The sequence below is a fragment of the Calonectris borealis genome, chromosome 11, assembly GCF_964195595.1.
Source record: "Calonectris borealis chromosome 11, bCalBor7.hap1.2, whole genome shotgun sequence".
Classification (NCBI taxonomy): Eukaryota; Metazoa; Chordata; class Aves; order Procellariiformes; family Procellariidae; genus Calonectris; species Calonectris borealis.
Genome location: NC_134322.1, coordinates 22369279 through 22392032, shown reverse-complemented (window position 1 = coordinate 22392032; position 22754 = coordinate 22369279). Strand labels below are relative to the sequence as shown.

Here is a 22754-nt window from a genome sequence, read left to right as displayed (position 1 = left end):
GGAGACTGAAGCTTGAACACACATGATTCCACAACAAATCATAAAGGATCCACCATTTATTCGTATCAGGTAGGGATTCATCTTCTCCAAGCATTAGCTAAGCACACATCCAGCACGTTGGAGCTGAAATGAGTTAACAGGCGGGGAAAAAGCTCCAAAAAAGAGAAAAATTGGGAAAAAAATAAAGAAAAGTCTTTGAGGGTTGCTAACCTGGCGCCTCTGAAAGCCAAGCCAAGCTGCCATCGGCGTGCAGCTCTCTTCCAGCTATGTGGGCGAGGGAGAGAGCAGGAGGAGCTGGAAGTACAGAGGCTGCCAGACGAGGAAACAAGCTGCAGGGGAAGGGAACCAGAGGGAGACGCTCTCAGATCACGAGCAACTTTGAAGTGTGCAAAGGAGAGGAAATTGCTCCTCACCCTCCTTGGGATGGCATGCCGTGACTTTTAAATTGGATTTTAGCGAGGTGGGGGTGAGGGAGGGAGGTGGGAGGGAGGCTGTCACGTCTCCTGCCATGAAAGAGGGATCTCAAGTTCTCCTGTGTAGACTCGCTTTTCCTTTGAAAGTCATCCCTGGGAGTTGGTCTGATGAAAGATGAAGATCTCCTGCTGGGAGGTGGTTTGCTGCCCATCTGCGTGGAACTTGCCTTGGCAGCGCCGGTGCCAGGGGCTTGGGGTGTCCACCCCACCACACACCAGCCAACATGTCCCGTGGCTGGGACATCAGCTCAGCCCCAGCTCTGCTGGGACTCCTGGGCAGGAGTGGGATGCCAGAGCGCAGGCTGGGTCTACGAGGTGCTCCCTCCTGCGGGCCACCCATGGCCAATGGAGCCAGGGAGCAGAGGGGAAGTTTGGTGGCCGAGGGGCAGGGGACAGAGCTCCACCCAGGTGGTGGCATCTTGCCGCATTGCCACTGCTGCTGCTGGTGTCAGCGGGCACTGGGGATGGAGCAGGAGGGTGATGCTGCCTGCACCGGGTGGTGCCGAGGTGGTACCCGATGCCCACGGGGAGCCACTATGCCACCGTGGGGACCAGGGGTTCAACCCAGGCAGGTGTACCCCAACCCTTCCCTCTGCCTGGGCGTTGATGGGAGACTAGTAGCTCTAGCTTGACCATTTGCACAGCATTTTTGCAGCCCTCCAGGACATTTAGTTTTGAAGAATGCGATGCCTCAAAGCATTGGGAAGCGTTTGGGCATCACTCAGGCTCTGGTTGATGGTTTCTTCTCTGATGGGGTGCAGCAGGAGGCTGGGCTGGACAGACAGTAAGGACGGGAGAGGCAATCCTCCCCCACCTTGGCTCTCATTGCTGTGCTCGTTTGCAGGGACTGTGCACCAGATGATGCTTCCTCTGTATTTCCAGGCTGGTACAATTGCACTGGGCATCCTGATTTTTCTCTTGCTCCTCCAGCACATCCTCACCCTGCCTGAGGATCCTGATGCCCGTGGGGTGCCTGTGCCAGCCTGGGCTGGTCCTGCAGGGCTCTGCTCCCCTCCAGGGACACCCTGTGTGCATCAATCTCCCTGTGCAAAATCAGGCAGGATATTCACTGGGTTGGATTTCAAGGAACAAATCCCCTCCCATCCTTCGGGTAGGACTCTGGTACTGGGGCCAGCTCATTTCCAGGCTGGCTTCCAGCAGGGAAGGGTTGGAGGCCACATGGCAGCTGCTCATATGATGGGGCTGGAGCTGCCAGCAATTTTCTGCTGCGACCAAAATGATCTTTAATAAATGCATCAGGGATTTCTCACTCTTTTTTTTCCTCCTTCTTTCCGTGCCCTTGGCATTTGGATAAATTGAGGCACGCTCAAGCGGTGGGGACCGCTTGGTGGGTGGAGGAGCATCACCAGCTGCGGGGCACCTTGGTGAGCTGGTGCCATGTGTCCACTGGCCAAATGCATTTGGATGGATGTATTTTTTTTCTCTCTGTTTGCCCCTGGGGAGGGCTTCCCACTGCCACAATGGACCTGATGAGGCTGGGAAGAAAGACAAGACGGACAGAAAGGGAGCCGTGGGCATGGGCACAGCACAGCCTGGCGTCTCCCCTGCCCATGGTTGCACCCGGAATATTGCTCGTCTCTTCTCAAAAATCCCCTTTTTCTCTCTGTTTCTGGGAGGGCTCTTGGGAAATCAATTCCCCCTCTTGCTTTTATTTCTCTAGTGCTGTGAAGCCTGGCGTGTCTGGCCTGGCCGAGGAGCCCTGGAGCTGGGACGGTGGCCCCGAGATGAGCCAGTGAATCCCCCGTCTGTGCCAGGGATGTGCCAGGCTGGCTGTGGCAGCACTCCTTGCAGGAAAGAAAATAATCCCCAACCCTCTGGGATATTCAGGGAGTCTCCCAAAGGGGAACTTTGCAATGTCACTACTGCAGTTTTCTTGCAGAACATGCAGTTTTATTGAACTGGAAAAATTCCTAGAAGCGTATTAATACAAAAAAAAAACCACACCAAACCATTATGGCAAAAGTGTCGTAATGGATCTTTTCAATCTCATTGCATTTTGATAGTCAAAATGTTTCATTGGGATGTTATCGCTTTAATTTCATTTGGATTTTTCTATGGTCTCACTTACGTACAGGCTTCGTGTTATATGTTGAATTACACTGTGCAAACGTTATCCGAGTGGAACGTTGTTACTTATTGAAATGAAATTCCCTTTTGGAATTTCCTACAGGACATAAAATTCCTTCCAGCGGTGCTAAACTGAGAGGTGTGCGTGATTTTGGGATACGGTACCACTTTTCTTGAGATTTTTTTGGTGACAGCAACAAGTCGTTCACTCTGAACCCTAAAGAAGGCAATTTAGCTCCGAGCACTGTACTTAAGCTTCCTGTCTCTGAGTCTATTTTGTTACCCAGGGTGCCTCCCAGCACCAAAGAAGCAATTGCTTCAAGCTGAGCTTAATTACTTTAATAAAGCAGATAATAAGGGGTGGAGAGAGGGAGGTGCTTAGGCAGCAGGGGGTGATGCAAGTAGAGGAGGTGATAAGATGGAGGTGGTTACTCCCTGCGGTAGCAGGTTGTTGGGAGCTTTCTTGGCCAAGACTTCACCATGAGCTGCTGCTTTGTCCTGGGAAGGTGCTGTGAGTTACCTCTGAATAATCCCCCGGGGATAGAGCCGTTCCACCTCCCTGGCTCACCCTGTGCCTCTGATGTCCCCAGGGGACACACGGAGTGTGGAAACCCTCCCTGTCCCCTGTAGCTGGTGGCCTGGAGGATGTGATTTGTGCTCCTTTGATACTATTTATCCCCCCTTGTCCTCTTTATGTTGCTATTTCACCTCTCCTGCTCTCCTCTGCTGTCCCAGCCCAAGAGGCTCTGGTTCAACTCGGCGCAGGGGGCACCCACCCTGTGAGTTTGCAGGGTGATTGCTTTTGAAGTCTTATATTCAAGCACTAAATAAGTTGGTTTCTCTTCTTTTGGGGATTATTTATAACCCCCAGCCCCAAAATGGGAGCTCCCCTTGGCGAGCAAGTCCTCAGCGAGACCCTCGGCTGCACCGCACGAGGCTCCATCCCTTCCCAGCCAGCCTTTGGCAAGACTCAGCTCTTTTTTCTTTTTAGCCTCTCTCTGCAGAGCCATGGGATGAAAAACAGCCTTGAAGGAAGGCAAACAGCCCATGCTCCTCTGTTGTGGGTTGGGGTCTGCTGCCCTGGTCCCCTCCCAGGGTTTTGGGGGTCCTCGGGTACCCTCATGCCTTGCTGGTGGCTGCATCGCTGGATGGAAACCCCCAGGAGCAGAGCGGTTCGTGATCATCAAAGCCCATTATTTCGGTGTTTCCTTTTCCTAAAAAAGATTGTGGTTTTTTTTTTTTCAAACACTTTGAAAGGAAACATCAACTTCTTGCAGAAAACCCATTCTGGCATCCAAAAAATTCACAGAATTTGGAAGAACTGGAAGAAGTTTGATCTCTGGACTGTCAGAAACAACAGGGGAGGAAAAAAAAAAATTGGTCCGAGCAAAAAGCAGTTTCTCTCCCTGCATCACCACCCTGATTTGCATCTCTGGCTGAAAGCAAATCCTTCCTATAAAAAAATGCTACTTATTTTTTACCAAACATGCACACGAGGCAGTTTTTAGCCCGATATTAATTGGGCTTGGGATGCTGCAGAGGTGAAGTGGTCCACTTAAGTGGACTGAAAACAGGTAGATTGGCTTTCAGTGCTGCAGCAAAATGAATCCAGCTCCTCCCTCGGTCTCCTAAAGGCGGTATTTTATTAGAGCAGCCGATGGGAGAAGAGAAAAAAAAGAGTAGAGACAAGAACAGGTCAGCAAGATGGGGAAGGAAGATGTGATGTACTGCGAAGAGAGCTGCCTGCCCAGAGGTTGGGTTGTGGGGCTGGTTTTTCTTCCCTTTCCCTATCAAAGGTGCAAGATAAACAGAGACAGAAGGCTGGAAAGCGTCCCAGAAAGGTCTCTGCAGAAGCAGGCCAAATGTATTTAATGTGGATAAACAGCAGGCGAAGAATTGCACCACAATTTTGAGTCAAGGTGGTACAAAATTAAACTCTCTAAAGCTGCTGCAGATGCCTCAGGTACATGATGTCCACCCTACCTGCCCCCAGCCTGCCTGCAGAGACTGGAGGGCTCCAGGAGATCTTCTGAGCATGGGTCTGGCCCCATCCCTCCTCCAAATGTCCCCTCTGGGTTGCTGGGCTGGCAAGTTTTCTCCATCAGCAAGCAAGGATGCTCGGCCGGTGTTCACGAGGATCTTCTGTTTTAAGGGCATCATCCTAAGAGGGCATCCCACGGCCATATCCATCTGACTGTGGGATGCTGAAACCTTCCCTGGTTTTATCCCTGGTGCCATCAGCATCTCCATCTCCTGCCGGCTTTCTGCTTCGGGAGGGATTCCTCTATTTATGGGCTGCCTACGTTGCACAAACAAATCAAGTGTGAGATGGGGGCAGCCCATGCGTGACAGCTGTCTCCAGGCGTGGAGCCTGATGCTGTGGTCATGCCAGTGTGGTGTCACCAGGGCATGGAGCAGCTGTGCTGGCGTGGAAGGAGAAGGACCATGAGTGAGCTGGTACCCACCAGCCGGGCAGCCCCAGGACTTTATGTAGTGCTTCAGTATATAACCATACCTATGGATTTATTGTATGGATGCCGTAGTGGGCTATCAGCAGCTTGAGACTGGCGGTTAATGCCTGCTTGAAGGCTCAGCTGGGTCAGGAGGAGCAGTGGAGGTGCCACTTTCTGACCATGGCAAGTAGTCGCCTGTACAGGAGTATCTCCTCATGGATCTCAGCTTGGCCAAGATCTGGGCTCTGCAGCGATGCTGTGTGGAGGTGGGGGTGCTGGTACCTGCCGTAGAGTCTGGGGGTCACCCCTGCAGTGATAGGGAGGGCATCCTTCTGGGTGGTGGGACCTGGAGATCAGGCTGTGCCAGGGGCTGGAGGCACCTTGCTTGCCATAAAGCCACCGCTGCATCTGGAAACTCATTTTGCTGGGTGGTTTGACCATGTTTTGCTTGGAGCTGCTTGTTTGGGAAATGTTTTCTCCTGGAGTGGAGAAAGAAATCCCCAAAGAAGCTTTTTAACTAAGATGGAGTAAAAGGGAGGGACAGCATTGGTGGTGGGGGAGCGTGCAGATGGACCTCAGCAGGTTGAAGGTCTACATCCAGGGTGCGTTCCCCCTTGGGCCCCATCCTGCACCTCGCAGGCTCTCTGTCATGGGGCAGGACACCCATGGGTGCTGGGGAACAGGAGACTCCCACCTTGATAAGGGCTTAAATGACCTCGGTTTTGCTGTACGAGGGGTTGCACAGCGGCCGTGCCCAAGGCTCCCGTGCGTTGATGGTGGGCTGAGCAGGGAGGACAGCCAGAAAACAGGGCTTTGGGGGTTATTTTTTAATGTGGGTGACTTGGTCACACTGCTGGTTGACGTAAACCTCCAGAAAAGGTATCTGCTCATCACATGTGGTTTTACTCTCTGCTGCCCTGTGTCGGAAACCTGGGTGAAACAGGGAATTTGGGACTTCTGCAGAACACAAGGGGTGGCGGAGGAAAAAAGAACAGGACCTTAATTTGAATCATTCTGGAGATGTTTTTTTTTCCTTCATGTGTTCTGTATTATTGAATAGCTTACCAAGAAGTTTATTTTTAATCATTCCCGTGAGATCCTTTTGAGAAAATGTCACTAAAATAGAAATACATCTATTATTTTTATATAATTATATTATATATATTTTATTTTTATATATATTTATATAATTTACATATATATTTTTATATGTGTGTCCATACCTTTCTAATAGCCCCGGTGATGCCCCCTTTATCCCTGGCAGTCTTGCAGGGCTGGTGGAAGGGAGATCTGGCACAGAAGGTAAGTCATCCTGAAAAGACTAACCCCAAGACCCACCTTTTTCTTAGGATCTTGTTTCTCGGCATCCCGTGCCCAGGCACCGGTGCCTTTTTTATCTTCCCTACCTCACCTACAGCAGGTCCTGGTCCTTGGGACCGTGTGTTTGCTAGATCACACCAGAGCCGGGCAGCGAGGAGGCGAAGGGTGGGCATGAAAGTTTAATGGCTCTGTGTCTCTAAGGGCTGGAAATCAGGCCGCTCCGGGTGGGTTTTTTTATTTTTCCATCTCGCTTGCCTCTGATTTTAGCATGTTAAATGTTTAAAGAGCTGCTCCCCACACCACGAGCTGCGGCAGGGACTCTTGATCTGATGCTTGGGGAGGATGGAGATCTAACACCTCTTTTTTTTTTTTTTTTTTTTCCCTCCATGTGGGGCTTGGCTATAAGGCAGGAATCCATATCCGCTCAGCTTGGCAATAAACCTTCCTTTCTTCTTCAGAATGAGAGAATAGCGCCAGTCCAACAGTAAATAAAGGTTATAATACCCAATATAAACATTCATTGGTGTCCTACACCCACATGTCTGCATGTTGCCTGGTTACAAGTAGAAAAGGCTAGTGGCTTATTTATCTAGGAAATATGTCCTGGGTATAACCTCATGTCTGAATTTAAACCAGTGTAATTCACTCAGAGCAAACAACAGGATAGGTGATCTCAGTGCGATTTGTCTCCTTGCCCCCTGTAATTTTCCAGCTCACCCCGAATAAACCTTATTTCCAATGACTGAAGCCTCCAAATGAGGAGTTTGCGCTGGGCTGACAACGTCTGTGAATAACCTGCCAATGACTTAATTGCGGCGGATGGCTATTTTTGAGCTCGTAAGCCAAGCTGAGGGCAGTTGTTCTTGTCTATTCTCAGTCCCCAACTGCTTTTCTGGACCAGAGCATCTTCTCCCATCCCCACTGCCGGGGGCTGAGCCAGATGGGCTGTCTGTCGGCGATGCTGCAAGGTGAGGCAATGAACTTGGAAGGCTGTCTGGCTCTCTGACTCCACTTTTCCACTCTCTCTTGCTGTTTTTTGATCCACGCTTGCTATGTCTGACCCCATTTTGCATCTTTTCCTTTGGTCCTTGTGAAATCTGGTCCTCCTTCTCCAGGTCTGCTTGCTTCTTCAGGTTACCTCTAGGTGAGATCCAGCACTGGTCCCATCTCCCTGTAGTCACCTCCAGGCTAGGATGCCCCAACACAACATCCAACCTGTCCATAGAGCCTGAGCCAAAGAAAACTTTTCCCAATAGATGGGGAACTTTCCTCACAGTAAACACTGAGCTGAGCTTATGTATTTCTCACTGAAATCCAGCCTGGGCTCCTAGAAGGTGCTGGTGTGCAGTGTTAAGTGATTCATGGTACCACATTTATGGTGGATCTGTTCTTTGCGTCCTAAGGCATTTCCACGCAGGCGAGGACCTGTGAACTTTGAGGCGTTAACAACATCATTTTGCTTTTTACTGCATTGACATAAAGTGTCAATATTACCTTGACTTCTTTTTTGGCAGGGTTGTTCATTAAGAAATGGCTTAATAAAAGTACTTTCTAAAAAATTTATTGAACCTATAAAAGGAAGTCGTATCATGAACAAATGGAATGATACGAAAAATGACATCCTTTGTGTCCTCCCAAAAACCCATGTGCTGCAAAGCGCTGTCCGTAAATCTTGGTGGGAATTCCCAGCAGCTGCTTAATTTGGCCACACCAGGTAATCAATATGTGAGGCTGTTACATTAGATGGATTTGTGGCTATTTGGGGAATGCCTTTTTCTAGTGCTGATGGCCTTTCCCACCTGACTGCAGGGGAAGAAGGAGGCTTGGCATTGCTGTCCATTTATGTAGCCTCTCTATGGGCTTAGAAATGGGTTTAAGCAGCACCTTGGGCACGGTCTGCCTTTAGCAGAGTCTCGCCTGCCTATAGAAGCAGCCTTCATGCTGCCAGGAGAGGTGTGTGACTCCATCCCCTGAGACGGGGATGCTCAGTGCCGGCAGCGGTGCAAGGCTGAATAAGGATAAGAGCAGAAAATCCTGGTCCTTGCTGCCTTGTCACTCCAGAACATCTGCCAGCTGCTCAGAGGTGGGCATGGGGGCATTTGGACCATCTCGGGGATGGTCATGGATGATGCAGAAACTCAGAGCCTGCAGAAAATGGGGGTGGAGATATCAAGATGAAATTTTCTTGGTGATACTGGTCTGTGGAGGGAGCTCAGTGTAAGAATCATTAAGGTTGGAAAAGACCTCTAAGATCATCGAGTCCAACCGTCAATCCAACACCACCATGCCCACTACACCATGTCCCTAAGCGCCTCATCTACACGTCTTTTAAATACCTCCAGGGATGGGGACTCCACCACTTCCCTGGGCAGCCTGTTCCAAGGCCTGACCACTCTTTCAGTAAAGAAATTTCTCCTAATGTCCAATCTAAACCTCCCCTGGCGCAACTTGAGGCCATTTCCTCTTGTCCTATCGCTTGTTACTTGGGAGAAGAGACCAACCCCCACCTCGCTACAACCTCCTTTCAGGTAGTTGTAGAGCGCGATGAGGTCTCCCCTCAGCCTCCTCTTCTCCAGGCTGAACCCCCCCAGTTCCCTCAGCTGCTCCTCATCAGACTTGTGCTCTAGACAATCCCTTCCCTACTCCTGCTGGCCACACTATTTCTGATACAGGCCAGGATGCCGTTGGCCTTCTTGGCCACCTGGGCACACTGCCGGCTCATGTTCAGCCGGCTGTCATCCAGCACCCCCAGGTCCTTTTCCTCCGGGCTTTCCAGCCACTCTTCCCCAAGCCTGTAGCGTTGCCTGGGGTTGTTGTGGCCGAAGTGCAGGACCCGGCACTTGGCTTTGTTGAACCTCATACGTTGGCCTCGGCCCATCGATCCAGCCTGTCCAGGTCCCTCTGCAGAGCCTTCCTACCCTCCAGCAGATCAACATTTCTGCCCAACTTGATGTCATCTGCAAACTTACTGAGGGAGCACTCGATCCCCTCATCCAGATCATTGATAAAAGTATTAAACAAGACTGGCCCCAAAACTGAGCCCTGGGTTGTGGTCAGGGATGGAGGGACTGGCAGCTCCCTGCTGACCCTCTCCAGCATGCGTTGCTTTGCTTGTCTCCATCAGTCTCAGCCATTCAGGCTTCACAGTCCCAGGTTTTTCCATCCCTCATCCCCAAGAAAGTCTTCTCATGCTTAATATCCCTTTTTTTAGTCTCTCATTTCAAGGCTTTTATTGGTTTGTCCTCTTGTCAAATTAAACACGAGCTGCACAGCCAGAGGTATTTATCAGAAGAACAGGGCTTTTCTTCCACATGGAAAACCCCAAGGTTGGAAATCTTAAGCCAGAAAAAGCACAAGCAATTACCTTGGATCAGCCACATTCGATATGTCATTGCCTGGCTGGAAACGCTGCATTTATTTACACGTGCGTTAGGAAGAGGAAAGAGCGATGCCCTTATTGTCCATTCATCTTGGCTCCGCTCCTCGCCTGGTTTGATGAGCTTCGTGGGCGTTTGCTGATAAATCTTTGATTTCAAGGATCCAAGGTCATGCTCTGCTTCTCAGTGAGCTGAGAGTAAAACATCACCCAGGGCACAGGTACCTGAATGCAATATCGCTTACATTTCTTAGCTGATACGGGTTGGGAAGGACACTTTTGTTTAATTTCTTTATTTTCCCAGCTCGAATGAAGCCAGTGTTGGAGAGAGTGGTTTTCGCCAGGCAGCAAGTGCTCGGGAAGGGTGGAAGGACCCTCTCTAGGTTTGTGGAGCTGCCAGAGTGAGGGTGTTTCCTTGTGACTAGCTCAGCAGGCAGCCCTGAGAGGAGGCACGGGCCACGAGTTATTCTTCTTCCTGCCATGCAATGGCAGCAACATGCCCGGGCTTTCCCCAAGGGTCTTGACCTTGGGGTGCAGGATGTCCTGCAGCAGCCTCCTGGGGCAGAGGGAACCTCAGGCTCTACCTGCCCCCAGCCCTTTTTATCCCAACCCCTCTTTTTTCACCCAGAGCATCCCTATGTGGCTCTCTCTTTGTCCTCTGGGATCTTTGCAGAGAGGGTTAAAATACTCCAAGTTGTCAGCATGCGTTGGAGATGGTTTCACCTTGCTCCATCTTAAACTTGCCTCCTCCTTTGATCCCCAGGAGATTTGAATCTGCCATTCCCCTGTCCACCTCATTCCGGTGGGAGCCGCTCTCCTTCTGTGCAGACTGAAGCACCGTGGTCCGTGCTGGAGATGCAGCTCCTCAACAAGAGCCATCCACTGCAGGCATCTCCTAGATGATGCTCCTTCTTGTCATTGCAACCGGAGGCCCGGAGCACTGGGAGAGGTTGTGCATCCAGCCTCACCTTCTTGGTGAGGTGGACCTCCATATGCCGTCTTGTCCATCTCTGCCAGATCCTCGGACCTACCTGCTCCTGCTGGTGGGGAATAAGTGAGTCCCGAGCACTGAAGCAGGGAGAGGATGGGATGAGGAGCGAGAACGTGCTGTTTCGCCGAGCTGGGGAGCATTAAATGATAATGGAGACGTGTTTGTGTAGCGGCTGCATATGGGCTTGCTCCCTTCAGCAGTTTCCCATTAATAAGTCTTTGTGAATGTTCCTGGGCATATAAACTTTAAATAGATAGCTTGTCAGCTGGGAACTGAGCCTTTCATAGATCTCTTTGATGGAACAGTTTTTAAGAACAAAACTGGGGACAGGGAGGGAGAGTTTGCAGCCCTCCATCCATAAAAGATGAATGGGTTGCTGGAAGATGCTGTCAGAGAAGTTAAACAGCTATTTGGACGATGGTGGGTTTGCTGCCCAAAGGGGCTCCTCTATCCCAACACCCTTTCCTGCCTCACCAAGTATCCCTGCCTTCAACTTCTTTTAAGCAAGATCTTAGCTCTGTCAAAGAAGAGCTCACCTTCTTTCTCTGCTTATTTCTGTGGATCCAACTTTGACCCACTCAAGCAGGAGACGAGCTCCTTGGAAATCCCTTAGAAATTCTTATTTATGTTATTTTTTTCCTGAATATTTCATGGTGTCTGGGAACCAGAAGACAGGAAAGCGCAACAGCTGAGCTGAACTCACCAGGCAGAGTAGTCAAGAGTTGCCCAGTGATTGCAGACACACAATTTTAGGACATCAGGCTTCCAGATCATGGGTCTGAATGCTGCCTGAAAACAGGCTTGGTTAGGTGCAAGATGGTTAAAAGTGGAAATAATCACATTTTCACTTTTAGAGGTTTCAGCCAGATGTAGCACGGTACCTGCACCCTTCTCACGTGTGTCTCGTGGCTCTTAGCTGCTGTGCTGAGAATTGGAGCTCCCTGGGCGACAATTTAGAGGGATGTCAAGGGAGATCAGAGGGGTGGAACAGCTTGTGTACGAGGAAAGCTTAAATAACCCGCTCTCATCAGCATAGGGAAGAGATGACGGATGGGGTCGGTGACAGAGGTCTATAAAAACCTGAGCGGCGGGGAAGGGCGAGCAGGGAACGATTACTCTTCCTCACAAGGCAAGAACGAGAAGACATCAGATGAAAGGAGTTTTAAAACAAAGACAGGACTTGTTTGCACTACCCATCATTCAGCTCCATTGCATTAGCACAGAGGCAGGACCCAGTGGTGGTGGGTCCGAGTGTTTTGAAATGGTGTGGATCGATTCCCTCTCATCTTGAAGTTGGAATTTTTAGAATTTCTCTCCATCTTTTTGAACAAATCACCGCGGGGTTTGGTCCCTTCATCTACACTCAGTTTTTGCTTTATCTCCAGAGTTGAGTGAAGTTTTTCATGGCATATGGCTCATGGGCGATTACCTCCTCCTCTGGCTCCAGGCAGACCTTGCTCAGAGGGCTTGGAAAGGAGCTGAATTGCAATGCTGAGACCCCAACTGTTGTCCTCTGGGTAAAGGAACGGTTCAGAGAGGGAGGTTAGAGGTCACGTTGCGGTGAGGTAGAATTCATGTACCATGGTGCTAAATGCCCATCTCCATACCGTGCCAGGAGAGGACATGGGTGTGGAGGTGAAGTCCATCCTGGGGGTTCTCCTGGATGGTGGAGGTGGTGTTTGGGGATATGGCTGCTCGCGGTTGGTGGCACCATCTGCCTTCCCACAGTCCTGTGGGAAGCTAGGCAAGGCTTTCTCATTGCTTTCAGAACCCTGGGGAATTGAGGTGCATCCTTGTGTTAAACAGAAAACTACCTCAGCCTCCAACTGGGGCCTCCGTAGCAAGTCTCCTCCCAGGGCTGTCATCACCACTTGAGCCCTCCCGTCTCCCTGCCTCCACTTTAAAGAGCATTTTCTCAGTCTGTGTGAGACTGAATTAATTTCTGGTCCTGCCTCCCAAGGTCAGGACCTCTCTAGGAAAGGTTCTAGTTCACCTCTCCGTGTAGTCTTGAGATGCCCAGATGCAGTAGATATGGGGGGATGGTGTGGCAATCTCCAGAGCTTTTCCTTTCTATGTTAAATAACCAGAAAAGGGCATTATTTTTTTTCATTAAAAATTCATTTGGAAGTGGTGCGATTTCTGAAGATGTAATTAGAACGGATGTGAGTTCTCCATCAGCTCTTTCCAAAGCTTCTTGGGATCACTTTTTTCTCTTTTCCTCCTTATTTCACTGTTTTCTTAGCCCTTTTGCAACTTGCTTAGGCTTCCCTGGACACTGAGTGGGGCAGATCTTTGCCAGTCTCAGACAGAAGTGAAGACAAAGTAGTTTATACAGGAGATCAGATCTGGCCCAGTTACTCCTCAACAAGCCAGCTCTGAAAGAGCATTTCTTTGTATCCGGACCTCTCTTCTTTCATGTGCTGCATCATCTAACACCATTTCAGCTCTCCAAGTGCAAACCCTGCTCTCTGGGTGGCTTTTCCCTGAAAATATGAGGGCTAGTGGGGCAACTCTCCCGGTCCTAGATGGGAGGATGCAGGAGGGAGATGGGGACTGTGGGCAAACCTTTCCTTGAGTGTTACTTACCTGAGCATCTCTCTCATGCCATCCTGGGTGTTAGTAGCTGTGTATCTCGGATGACCGGTGGTTCGTTTGCAATAACGAGGGCTGACTGATTGATTTACAGTTGCCTGCAGCTGAACCAGCCAGGCTTTGCAGGTCCCCACCACGTACCCGGGCTCTGCACTGCGTCAGTGAGACACACTCTTCCTAACTACGTCTATCATCTGCCTTTTTGGTTGTTTTTCTTTTCTTTTTTTGTCCCCCTTATCCTAGTTCCTGCTTGTTTTCTCCCTGTTTTTTCATTTGACCACCCCAGCCATCATCTGGATGTCTGACCCATCACTTCAGCAGGTATGAGGCCAAGGCACAGACTTTATTTCCAGGAGCAGGCTTTCCGCATGGGGCAGCTCATGTTCAGCAGGCATCTGCAAAGTCCTTGGGGTGGCTTCCTCTCCTTCACAGTGTCCTTATGTCCTGTCTTCACTCCTAGCTTCCCCTTCAGCGGTCCTTTCCAGATCCCTGCCTTGGAAAACCCTTCTTTTGGAAAGCCCTTTCTCCTCATCCTCGGGTTCCCTGGATCCCAGCAGCTTGGTGGCTGGATCCTGGCAAAGCTTTATTAGCTCTGCTCCATCACTAATATGGCTTCTTGCTTTCCAGGCAGGAGCTGGTTTGCATCTCACTGCCCTGGCTCCATGGGTCAGTGCATTTCTGCAACCAAAAGGACTGTGAGCGGGTGGGCGAAAGGAGAATTGGGGGTCTCAAACTCCTGTTGCAAACTTTTGCTGAGAAAAATGAGATGTGGCATCACTCCCTTTGATTCAAGGACAAGAAAAGGTTGATCTGCTCCTACCTCCCAGCAGTTGGAGGATGGCAAGCAGCTCTGCTCGTGCCCCATTTTCCTTTTCTGTAAAATGCAGGCAAGAGGATGCCTGGCTGCTTGGAAATGCTCTGTAGCTGGCAGGTGGATCTTCCTGAGGCTTTGCTCTGCCAAACGACCAGCTGCTGGGGAGTTAAAGTACTGTTTAAAAGAGTCCTCAATTAGACCCCTAAGGACGGGGCATGGCACCTCTGAGACCCTTTGTCAGGCTAATTTTCCTCCATGGGTTTATGTTCCCCTTACACCCCAAAGGTTGGTTGTGTGCTGAGGGACCCTCCCCCGACCCCCCCAGCTCTGAAATTACGATTGAGATTGATTAAGATTTATTCTTTTTAATTAAGATTGAGAGGCTGGAACCCCAGGGTGCACCAGCCTCAGGAAGAAGGACAATTATGCAGCAATTACACAGCCTTGTAATCACATTATACATGGGATGTAGACTGAGATCTACCAAAGCCATTGTAAATGGGTCATCAGCAAACCCAAGAGATGCTAAACGACTTGGGCCCCTTTAGCTCCTCGCCGAGGGGCTCGGATTTGGGTTGGAGAGGAGATGCTGGCTAAGAATGCCACGTGACCTCATATCTCAGTGAACTCCTGTCCCTGTGACCTCACAGCATCCGTCAGCACATCTCTGCCCCGCAGGCACGTGATCCCCTCCCGTCTTCTCCTCTTTTAAGTGGGTGATGCATCAGCATCTCTGCAGGGCTGGGAGATGGCAAGTGCTTCCTCCCAAACCAACATCTCTCAGCTCAGACCCTTCCTCTTCTCCCTGCTGGTACATGGGACTCGTCAGGTCTGGGCAGACCTCCTGGTCCCTGTCTTTTTCTCCCCTTGGAGAGGAGTAAATAGTGGGCAAGCCTACACCATACCTCTTCATAACACCCCCTCAGATGCTGTTTCCAGCCCAGGGGATTTCCCTGGGAGATGAAAACCCAACTATATGTACACAGGGTGATTGAAACAAGCTATAAAGGGGTTTTGGAAACAGGATCTGAAAGGTCAGGCATCTCTGACTTGTGCCTTGGTAAGCACTGGCCCAGCTGGCATCGCTCAGGACCTTGGACATGTTCCAGTTTTGGTTTCCTGGTTTGGGAACACACCTTGACCTGCACTTGGGTCACAACAACCCCATGCAACGCTCCAGAATCAGGGAAGAGTGGCTGGAAAGCTGCCTGGAGGAAAAGGTCCTGGGGGTGTTGGTCGACAGCCGGCTGAACATGAGCCGGCAGTGTGCCCAGGTGGCCAAGAAGGCCAACGGCATCCTGGCCTGTATCAGAAATAGTGTGGCCAGCAGGAGCAGGGAAGTGAATGACTAGAGCATGAGTCTTATGGGGAGTGGCTGAGGGAACTGGGGGTGTTCAGCCTGGAGAAGAGGAGGCTGAGGGGAGACCTCATCGCGCTCTACAACTACCTGGAAGGAGGTTGTAGTGAGGTGGGGGTTGGTCTCTTCTCCCAAGTAACAAGCGATAGGACGAGAGGGAATGGCCTCAAGTTGTGCCAGGGGAGGTTTAGATCAGATACTAGGAAAAATTTCCTCATTGAAAGGGTTGTCAAGCATTAGAACAGGCTGCCCAGGGAAGTGGTTGAGTCACCACCCCTGCAGGTATTTAAAAGATGTGTAGACAAGGCACTTTGGGACATGGTGTCGTGGTGGACTTGGCAGTGCTGGGTTAACAGTTGGACTTGATGATCTTAAAGGTCTTTTCCAACAAAAAGAATTCTATGATTGACCTGGCTCACCCAGAACCAGCCTGGGTTTTCTGCACCATGTTTCTCCAGTCCCATAACCCCAAGGTGGCAGAACTGCCATGCGGGTGCCAGCGATGGGGACACAGTCTGTTTGCTCCCAGGATGGCCAAACTTCTGCTGAAGCCCACCCTTTTGTAAGGAGGGAGCAGAAGCACAAGAAGCACAAATTCACTCTTGTTTCCCTTCGGTTTGGTGCTGGGTTTAAAAAACGAAGTGAATTTCCCTGCTTCCCCTCCCTTCAAAGAGCTGGGCAGCAGCATCGGTGGTGTTCCTGCGCCCCGCTGCCTGCACAGCCCTACCTCCAGGACCTGCCTTTGGACCCCAGGAGTCACGTTATTACATGTTTCTTCTGCTGGATGCAGAAATTTCAGATTCCAACACCATTTCTTCTCCTGGTTTTCATCTCCTTAATTCCTCCTCTCTGGTCGTTTCTAATTAGCAATGCTAACCCATACTGCTCTTGCCTTTTATCCTCCGCTAAAAGCGGGCTTGGACTGGAACTAAATGGAGCGATGTAGGCACGGGGCTGTGTTTTCCCACCAAGGAAGTCGGGGTACGCGGTCAATAGGAGCTGTGCCAGAGCCAAGGAGGTTGCTGATGTGGTTTATGAGCTTTAGGGTGGTGTTAACCCAGGGACGCTTTTGCTACCCTTGCCTGGCTGACCCCACTCTCCTCTTGCTTGTAGAGAGCCAAGAAGATGCCCATCTTCTCGAGCAGGCTCAGTGGCCGAGAGGGTAGCTCCAGGGGTCCCCAACCTTGCCAGGAAGTCCACCTGGGTGGCATCTGAAGGGGAAACCACCCCCAGAAAGTTTCCTTTTTCCTCCCTATTTTTCTAGGAGAATAGATAAGTCCTTGAGGAACCAGCATCCCTTTGCCTAGCAATGCTCTGTGCTTATCCTCATGTGACATTTCTCGCTCGCTGGCTTCTTTTTATTCTTTTCTCGCAGTTTACAAATTAGTCAGCTTTGCCCAGTGAGGGAGAATTGATTCTTACAGTGAAACACCTTCCTTTTTTTTTTTTTTTAATACCCTCCTTTTTTTAAGCCTCTAAAAACAGCTTTTCATTCTCCTGAAAGCAGCTGGGAGAGCTCCGAGACGAACCCAGACACCTTGTCACACTTGCAGAGAGCTGCGAAAACAGTCTTCTTCCCCCTTGTTGGGCTGGTAGTGAGAAATTTTCCTCTCTGGGCTTAAAGGCAGTGTCTGGAAAGCATCTGGGGAGGTCAGGGCTGGCTTGCCGGTGGCATGGAGGCTGGGGACGGTGCTTTTTGACAGGGTGACTTCTTAGACCCTGTCCAGCTGGTGTACGGAGCTACAGCTCCGGGACCCAGGGAATGGGGAGGTGGAGGAGAGGATGCTCCTGCCTTTTTGGAGATGGAGTTGTGTTGTCCAAGAGGGGCCACGGCATGGGGTTGATCTTGCAAAGTGCCGAGCATCCCCCCTGTGCAAGGGGGTGCGGCCGCCGTCCGTGCCCCTGCAGCTTCCCGTGAGCCCCCTTCCTTCTCCTGACACTGGGGAGCCCCAGTGCATCTGGGAACGGGCAAATCTGGGCTGAAAACCCTTCTACTGAGCTGTTTGGGTTTAAATGAACTTGTAAACGAGGGCTGCTTTAGCAGGAAACCCTGAAACTGCTTGTCCAAGTAGCATGGTTTGGGACATTGCCACCTTCAGGGGGGTCTGTCAGGCCACGAAAGCAGACGATGTCCCCAAAGCCACCCCTGGGGACACGGATGGGGTGCCCGAGGTGCCACATTGTCATCCCCAGGGCCTGGCATCCACCGCACAGCCAGAGGTGTGGAAATATTTTCCGGGGCAGTTCTCAAGGTGAGATGCTTGTTGTTGACAGCACTTGGAGATATGTCTGTCTGCCAGTCCATTCCCCCATCCTGTACATCCCTCTGGGTCTGAAACCGGGAAAAAATCAGTAAGAAATCCCATTTTGGTCCAAACCCTGGGGTAGTTTTTCAGCCGTGCCCCTCCTCGCAGGCAGAATTAGGACGGGCTGTGCAAGATGTACGACAAGATCCAGCTGTTGCTGGAGACCCAGCACAGGGGTTTCTCCTACGTCTGCAGCTTCATCGGTAAGTGCCGATGGCAGCAAGGAGGGGAACGTAGGGTCCCCGGTGGGGTTACAGTGACCTGAGTTTCAGTGTACAGCTGTCTGCAGGATAACTAACCCTGTAGATGTGCACGGAGCCAGCTGAAAGCCTGATCAGCTCCATGATCCAGCTGGCAACAAGTCCTTGCAGGAGGGATGGGGTCAACGCCACCGAAGACCATACGAAGGTCCTGCATCACCTTAAGTTGCCTTTGAAATTGTGTGCTGGGACTGGGGAGAAAGGCTGCAATGAAATCCTCCCTCCTCTCCATCAGCTGCAGCAGGACCGGGGCTATCAATGCTGGATTTTTACCTGGTTGAGATACCACAATGGGTGTCTTTGCCCCATGGTGGTGGTAGGATGGGGGCTGGCAACCCACCAGCAGCCACCCGTGCTACCCCCTGGCTGGCCCAGCCCCAGCACGTGTCAATGTATTTCTGAACACCTTAAAATCCCCACAGCCGCTCCAATTTATGGCATTTTTCTACCTCTTTTCTCACCGTGAGCTGCAGCCTTTGACTGCTGGATCTGGCACCTGCTACAGCATCGCCCGGAGCCATCGGCTTTGCAGCGATGGGTCGAGTGACCCGGAGAGAGGGAATTATATATAGAAAGGAGATAGAGATGTCATTAGAGAGAAGCTGGGAGCTGGGAGACAACCTCCAGGCCCATTTTTTTGGTGGATGAAAGGAGCTTACTTCAGTGAAGAGCGTTATTATATTCAGCTTCCCATTTAGGCTTCTCCAAGTTGTACAACAAAAGGAATATTAAATGATCTTGCAAAATTTATGTTACAAATCAATGTAACCTGCATAAGTCAATCCAGCTGAAGCAAGAAGGTAAGGTTTGGGGGTCTTTTCCAAGCGCCTTGCTGTGAGAAAGTCGCTGCTTTAGAAATGAAAGATGCTGCATCCAGCTGGAGAAGACCTTAGAAAAATGTCACGCCTTCAGCCAGATACCTCTCCTTGCTCCCTTTTTTTCCCACGACTGAGTGAAGAAGAAATCACTCTCCAACTTTCTGCATGAAGTGAGCTGCTTAGAGAGCTGGTGGGGGTTACACACATTGCTCGGAGCTAAAACTTCTTGTAGACGTAGGCAAGCGTTCAGGCAAAACTTGGGGCAGTGGGGACGGTGGGACTCTTGGACCAGGAGGAAATCTGTGGTCAAAATCAGGGTGGGAGAGCTCTCTTGGAGCTCTCTTGAGTCCTCCAGGTGAGGAAATCAGCTTTGCCCTGTCTCAAGCTTGTTTTGCCTGTAAAGTTTTTTTCCCAAAGGCATTTATGTGCGCAGGATGTGATGGTGTGAAGCAGCCTGGCATGAACACCCTGCTCCAAATGTCCAACGTGGGTGGATGTCTCTCCCTCCAGGCTTGGATCTGCAGAGACTGCACATGAGATGAGGCCGAAGCGTGGTGGACAAGAAGCAGCTGGAGAAGATCCTTCTGCTGAGCTATGTGTGCAACGCAGAGGCTGGTGAGTGGGCAGGGGGGCAGCAGGTCCCACGTGGCCCCGAGGGGCTTTTCCAGGGAGGACCTTTCCCATTGGCATCTGGCAGTGCCGATCTCATCTCTGCCCTCCAGTGTAATGAGCATGTCTGGATGACCTCTCTCTTGGCAGAGTACCAGCAAGGCTTTTGTGAGATGCTCCTGCTCTTCCATCTCCTGGTCGAGAGGGAACATGAGATCTATTGGCTCTTCCAGTTCTTCCTCTAGAAAACAGTAAGTTTCTGGGTGCTTCTTCCTTGGATCAAACAGTCCAGGTGGTGAAAGTTCATAATTGCTCCTGGCCTGATGTCCTCCCACCCTGGGGGAAACAGCCACCTACAGCCTTCAGCTCCCCTCTGCCCCCCACCGGGCACGGTCCCTCCTCCCAGCCACCTCTCCATGAGCATCACTTTGGGGTGGCCCTCATCCAACTTGCCCAGGCAGTGCTGATCCCTGAAGGGGACGGAATTGTAGTAAAGGGGTCAAATCCTCTATTATCGGGGCTTTGGGCTTTGTGGCTATGGACAAGCTGGGCCACGGGAGCTTTCCCTGCCCTGGGTTCCTGCTTTCCGTGTTCCCCAGGAGCACAGCTGTGTGATGAACATAGGCGTGCAGAAGATCTTCATCATGCTGAAGACCTCGGTTGCATTTATGGATCCCACCTTTGCAGAACACCTGGGTGAGCCCCAAGCCTCCTCAGCACCTCCACAGATCCAGCAGAAAACACCCCCATAGATCCAGCAGCATCATTTAGAGAGGATGCCAGCAAAGGAAAGTAAATATTTGGACAGTGATTGGTGTCATCTAAACCTGCTAAATATGCTGAGGACATGGGTCAGGGCCACGGAGCAGAGGTTACGCATCTTAGCTCTCCTGAGATGGCTCCGTGGTAAGACTCTGGAAGACCTTAGCCCTTTGCACTTGCTCGTCTGAATTTATCTCTTTTAATCTGTGACTTGCATAAAGAAGGAGCTGAAGCTGCAGCTGTTGAGCTCTCCCGAGCTGTCCTTCCATGGGCCAGCTCTTCTCGTGTCCTGCTGATGCTGCTTGGGCGGAAAATGTTCCCTCTCCTCCAGGTTTAACAGCCTGATTTTCTCTGGCCAGGTTGGCTTTTACCTCCCATCCCAATGGCTCGCAAGTGCTCCTGTTTGCCCTTAAAATCATCTCTGCCTCGGGGTTTGCTTTTCTCATCTTTCAGAAGGAAAAGACCTGCAAGTTATTCACTCGCTGGTCCCCTGCTTTTGCTTCTCCTTCCAGCGAGTGTTCAAGTCCTTCAGTGATGTCTGGAGGCTGTGGGAGATGAGTGTGTGTAAAGATCCCATCCTTGGTCGCCCCTACCCGTCCTGCATCTGCCCAGGCACCCCGAGCACCCTGCATCCCTCCAGCCAGCCCCATCCATCCGCAACTCCTGGTCCATGGGAAAGAGAGAAGTCTCTCTCCTTGCAGCTCATCCCTCAGCCCCGCTCCCCCCGTAGCTTTGATTATCTCAATTAATATTTGCACAGACTCTTTCTCCACGCTCGCCCGTCTCGATGAAGCCCGTGCGGCAAGCGTTTGTTCTCATTATCCTCCGGCTGATGTGGGAACACCTCTTCAGAGGCATCCGTGGCTCAGGAGGTCCTTGAACTGTAAATTGCTTTTTTTTTGAAGGAAAACATCAAAACCAAAATGTGAAGCCCTCAAACCTACCCATGTGCATGGGCTGTGTCTGTCCCTCCGACCGTTGCAGTCTGTCTCAGGTCTGTAAGATCCTCACCTGAAACTCAGGGGATGGATTTGGGGTCTTCTGAGAGGAAACATCAAGGAATTTGCTGCCTTATTTATTCTGTAGCTTATCAGGGAGTTTAGCTCGTCATATTTGAGTGTCTGGTTATCCGGGTTTGGAGATTTTGCCTGCAGGCTTCCCCTGATGTTAACTGCCTCCGTGCCCCTCTCCCATCTGCTCCCCCAGGTTTTCCTGGTGCAGAAGCCCTGCCGAAATTCCCAGGTGCTCATGACCTTGGTGGTGCGGGAGCAGGTCCTGCGGGAGAACAGGAGCAGGAGCGACATCCTGACGGTGAGTGGCAGGAGTGGGGAAAGGAAAAAAAAAGGGCAAAAAAAGGAAAAAAAAAAGGGGGGGGGAGGGAAAAAAAAAAGGAAAAAAGAGGGGGGAAAAAAGGGAAAAGCCCTCCTCCCTCGCATTGCATCGTCCCCAGCACCGAAGAAGTTCATGACAAAATGAACAAGCATAAGGAGGGATATTGCTCCCGAAACGGAGCGTGGTGATGCACCGAACTGTGACTGTTGCTTCAGAGGGGGAGATGTTCATCTCGGAGAGGAGCTCCACGTGCTCCCCATGTCCCATCCCCCTGCTTGTCCTCACTTGGGTACCCCATCCTACGTGATGCTGGGCAGCATCTCGCAGAGCCCTCCTGCTTTTTCTTGTCTTCTTGTGGTCAGGCAGGTCATGCCGGCACCAAAGATGTGGGGAACAGATAAATAAATTCCAAAGTGCTAAGAATTATCACCGTTTTTTTTTTTACAGATGGGGAAACTGAGGCAAGCAGCCACCGTGCACCTTGCTGTGGAGCAAGGAAGGGTTGGAATTTGTCATCTCCCCAGACAGCTGAAAGCCATTGAAGGGCCATAAATCTCCACGAGGGTTAAAGAAGGAGAAGCAAGAGACTCCAGCTAGCATGAGGAATTTATTCATCCTCAGCCAGGCTGGCAGGTGGAGCAGAAAATCTGCCGATATATTCAAGGTCCTAATAAGTTTGGGAGCGTCCAGTGGCTGGTTATACGGAGCCACCGTCGCCACTGAACGGCTTTTATCACTCCAGACACTTCTGCTGACACGAGCGATTTGTTTTGCAAGGGATGCTCCGGATGCTCCCTGGGCAGGGATCAGGGGAAGGCTGAGCTAATGCTACCTGACATTCTTCATTTAGGAGATAAGACGAGGTGGGGAGGAGAGGAAAGCTGGGAAAGCCTCTGGGGAGGAAAGCCCTCCCGTGCTGGGAAGGGCAGCGTGAGAGCGTTGGGATGCCGGTGGTACCCAAAGGCCAGCATCCCGATCCAGGGCCGACTGGGATGCTAAAAGAAGTGGTTCCCAGGCTCTGGAAAGGAAGAGCTGGCAGAGTTGAGGGTGTTTTGTTATTATTTTGTTGGCCTGGGACATCTTAAAAGGCCGAGCATGATGACGAAGCATAGACGTCCCTCTCCATCTTCATGAGACATCGATGCACTTTTATCCCTATATATTTAGGGACAAACATTGTTCTTCAGCTGAAACAGGAGAGAT

The 22754-nt window shown here is 50.9% G+C and overlaps 1 protein-coding gene across 1 annotated transcript in view; it reads left to right on the top strand.

Moving 5' to 3' along the window:
* Positions 1 to 21880, top strand: part of TBC1D21 (TBC1 domain family member 21) — a 53976-nt gene extending 32096 nt beyond the window's left edge. The window contains 6 exon segments of the mRNA XM_075159492.1: positions 17889 to 17973; positions 19359 to 19463; positions 19608 to 19708; positions 20057 to 20153; positions 20673 to 20779; positions 21306 to 21880. Of these exon segments, the coding sequence (XP_075015593.1) occupies positions 17889 to 17973; positions 19359 to 19463; positions 19608 to 19708; positions 20057 to 20153; positions 20673 to 20779; positions 21306 to 21695 (885 nt within the window). The 3' untranslated portion in view covers positions 21696 to 21880.
* Positions 21881 to 22754: the final 874 nt, after the last annotated feature.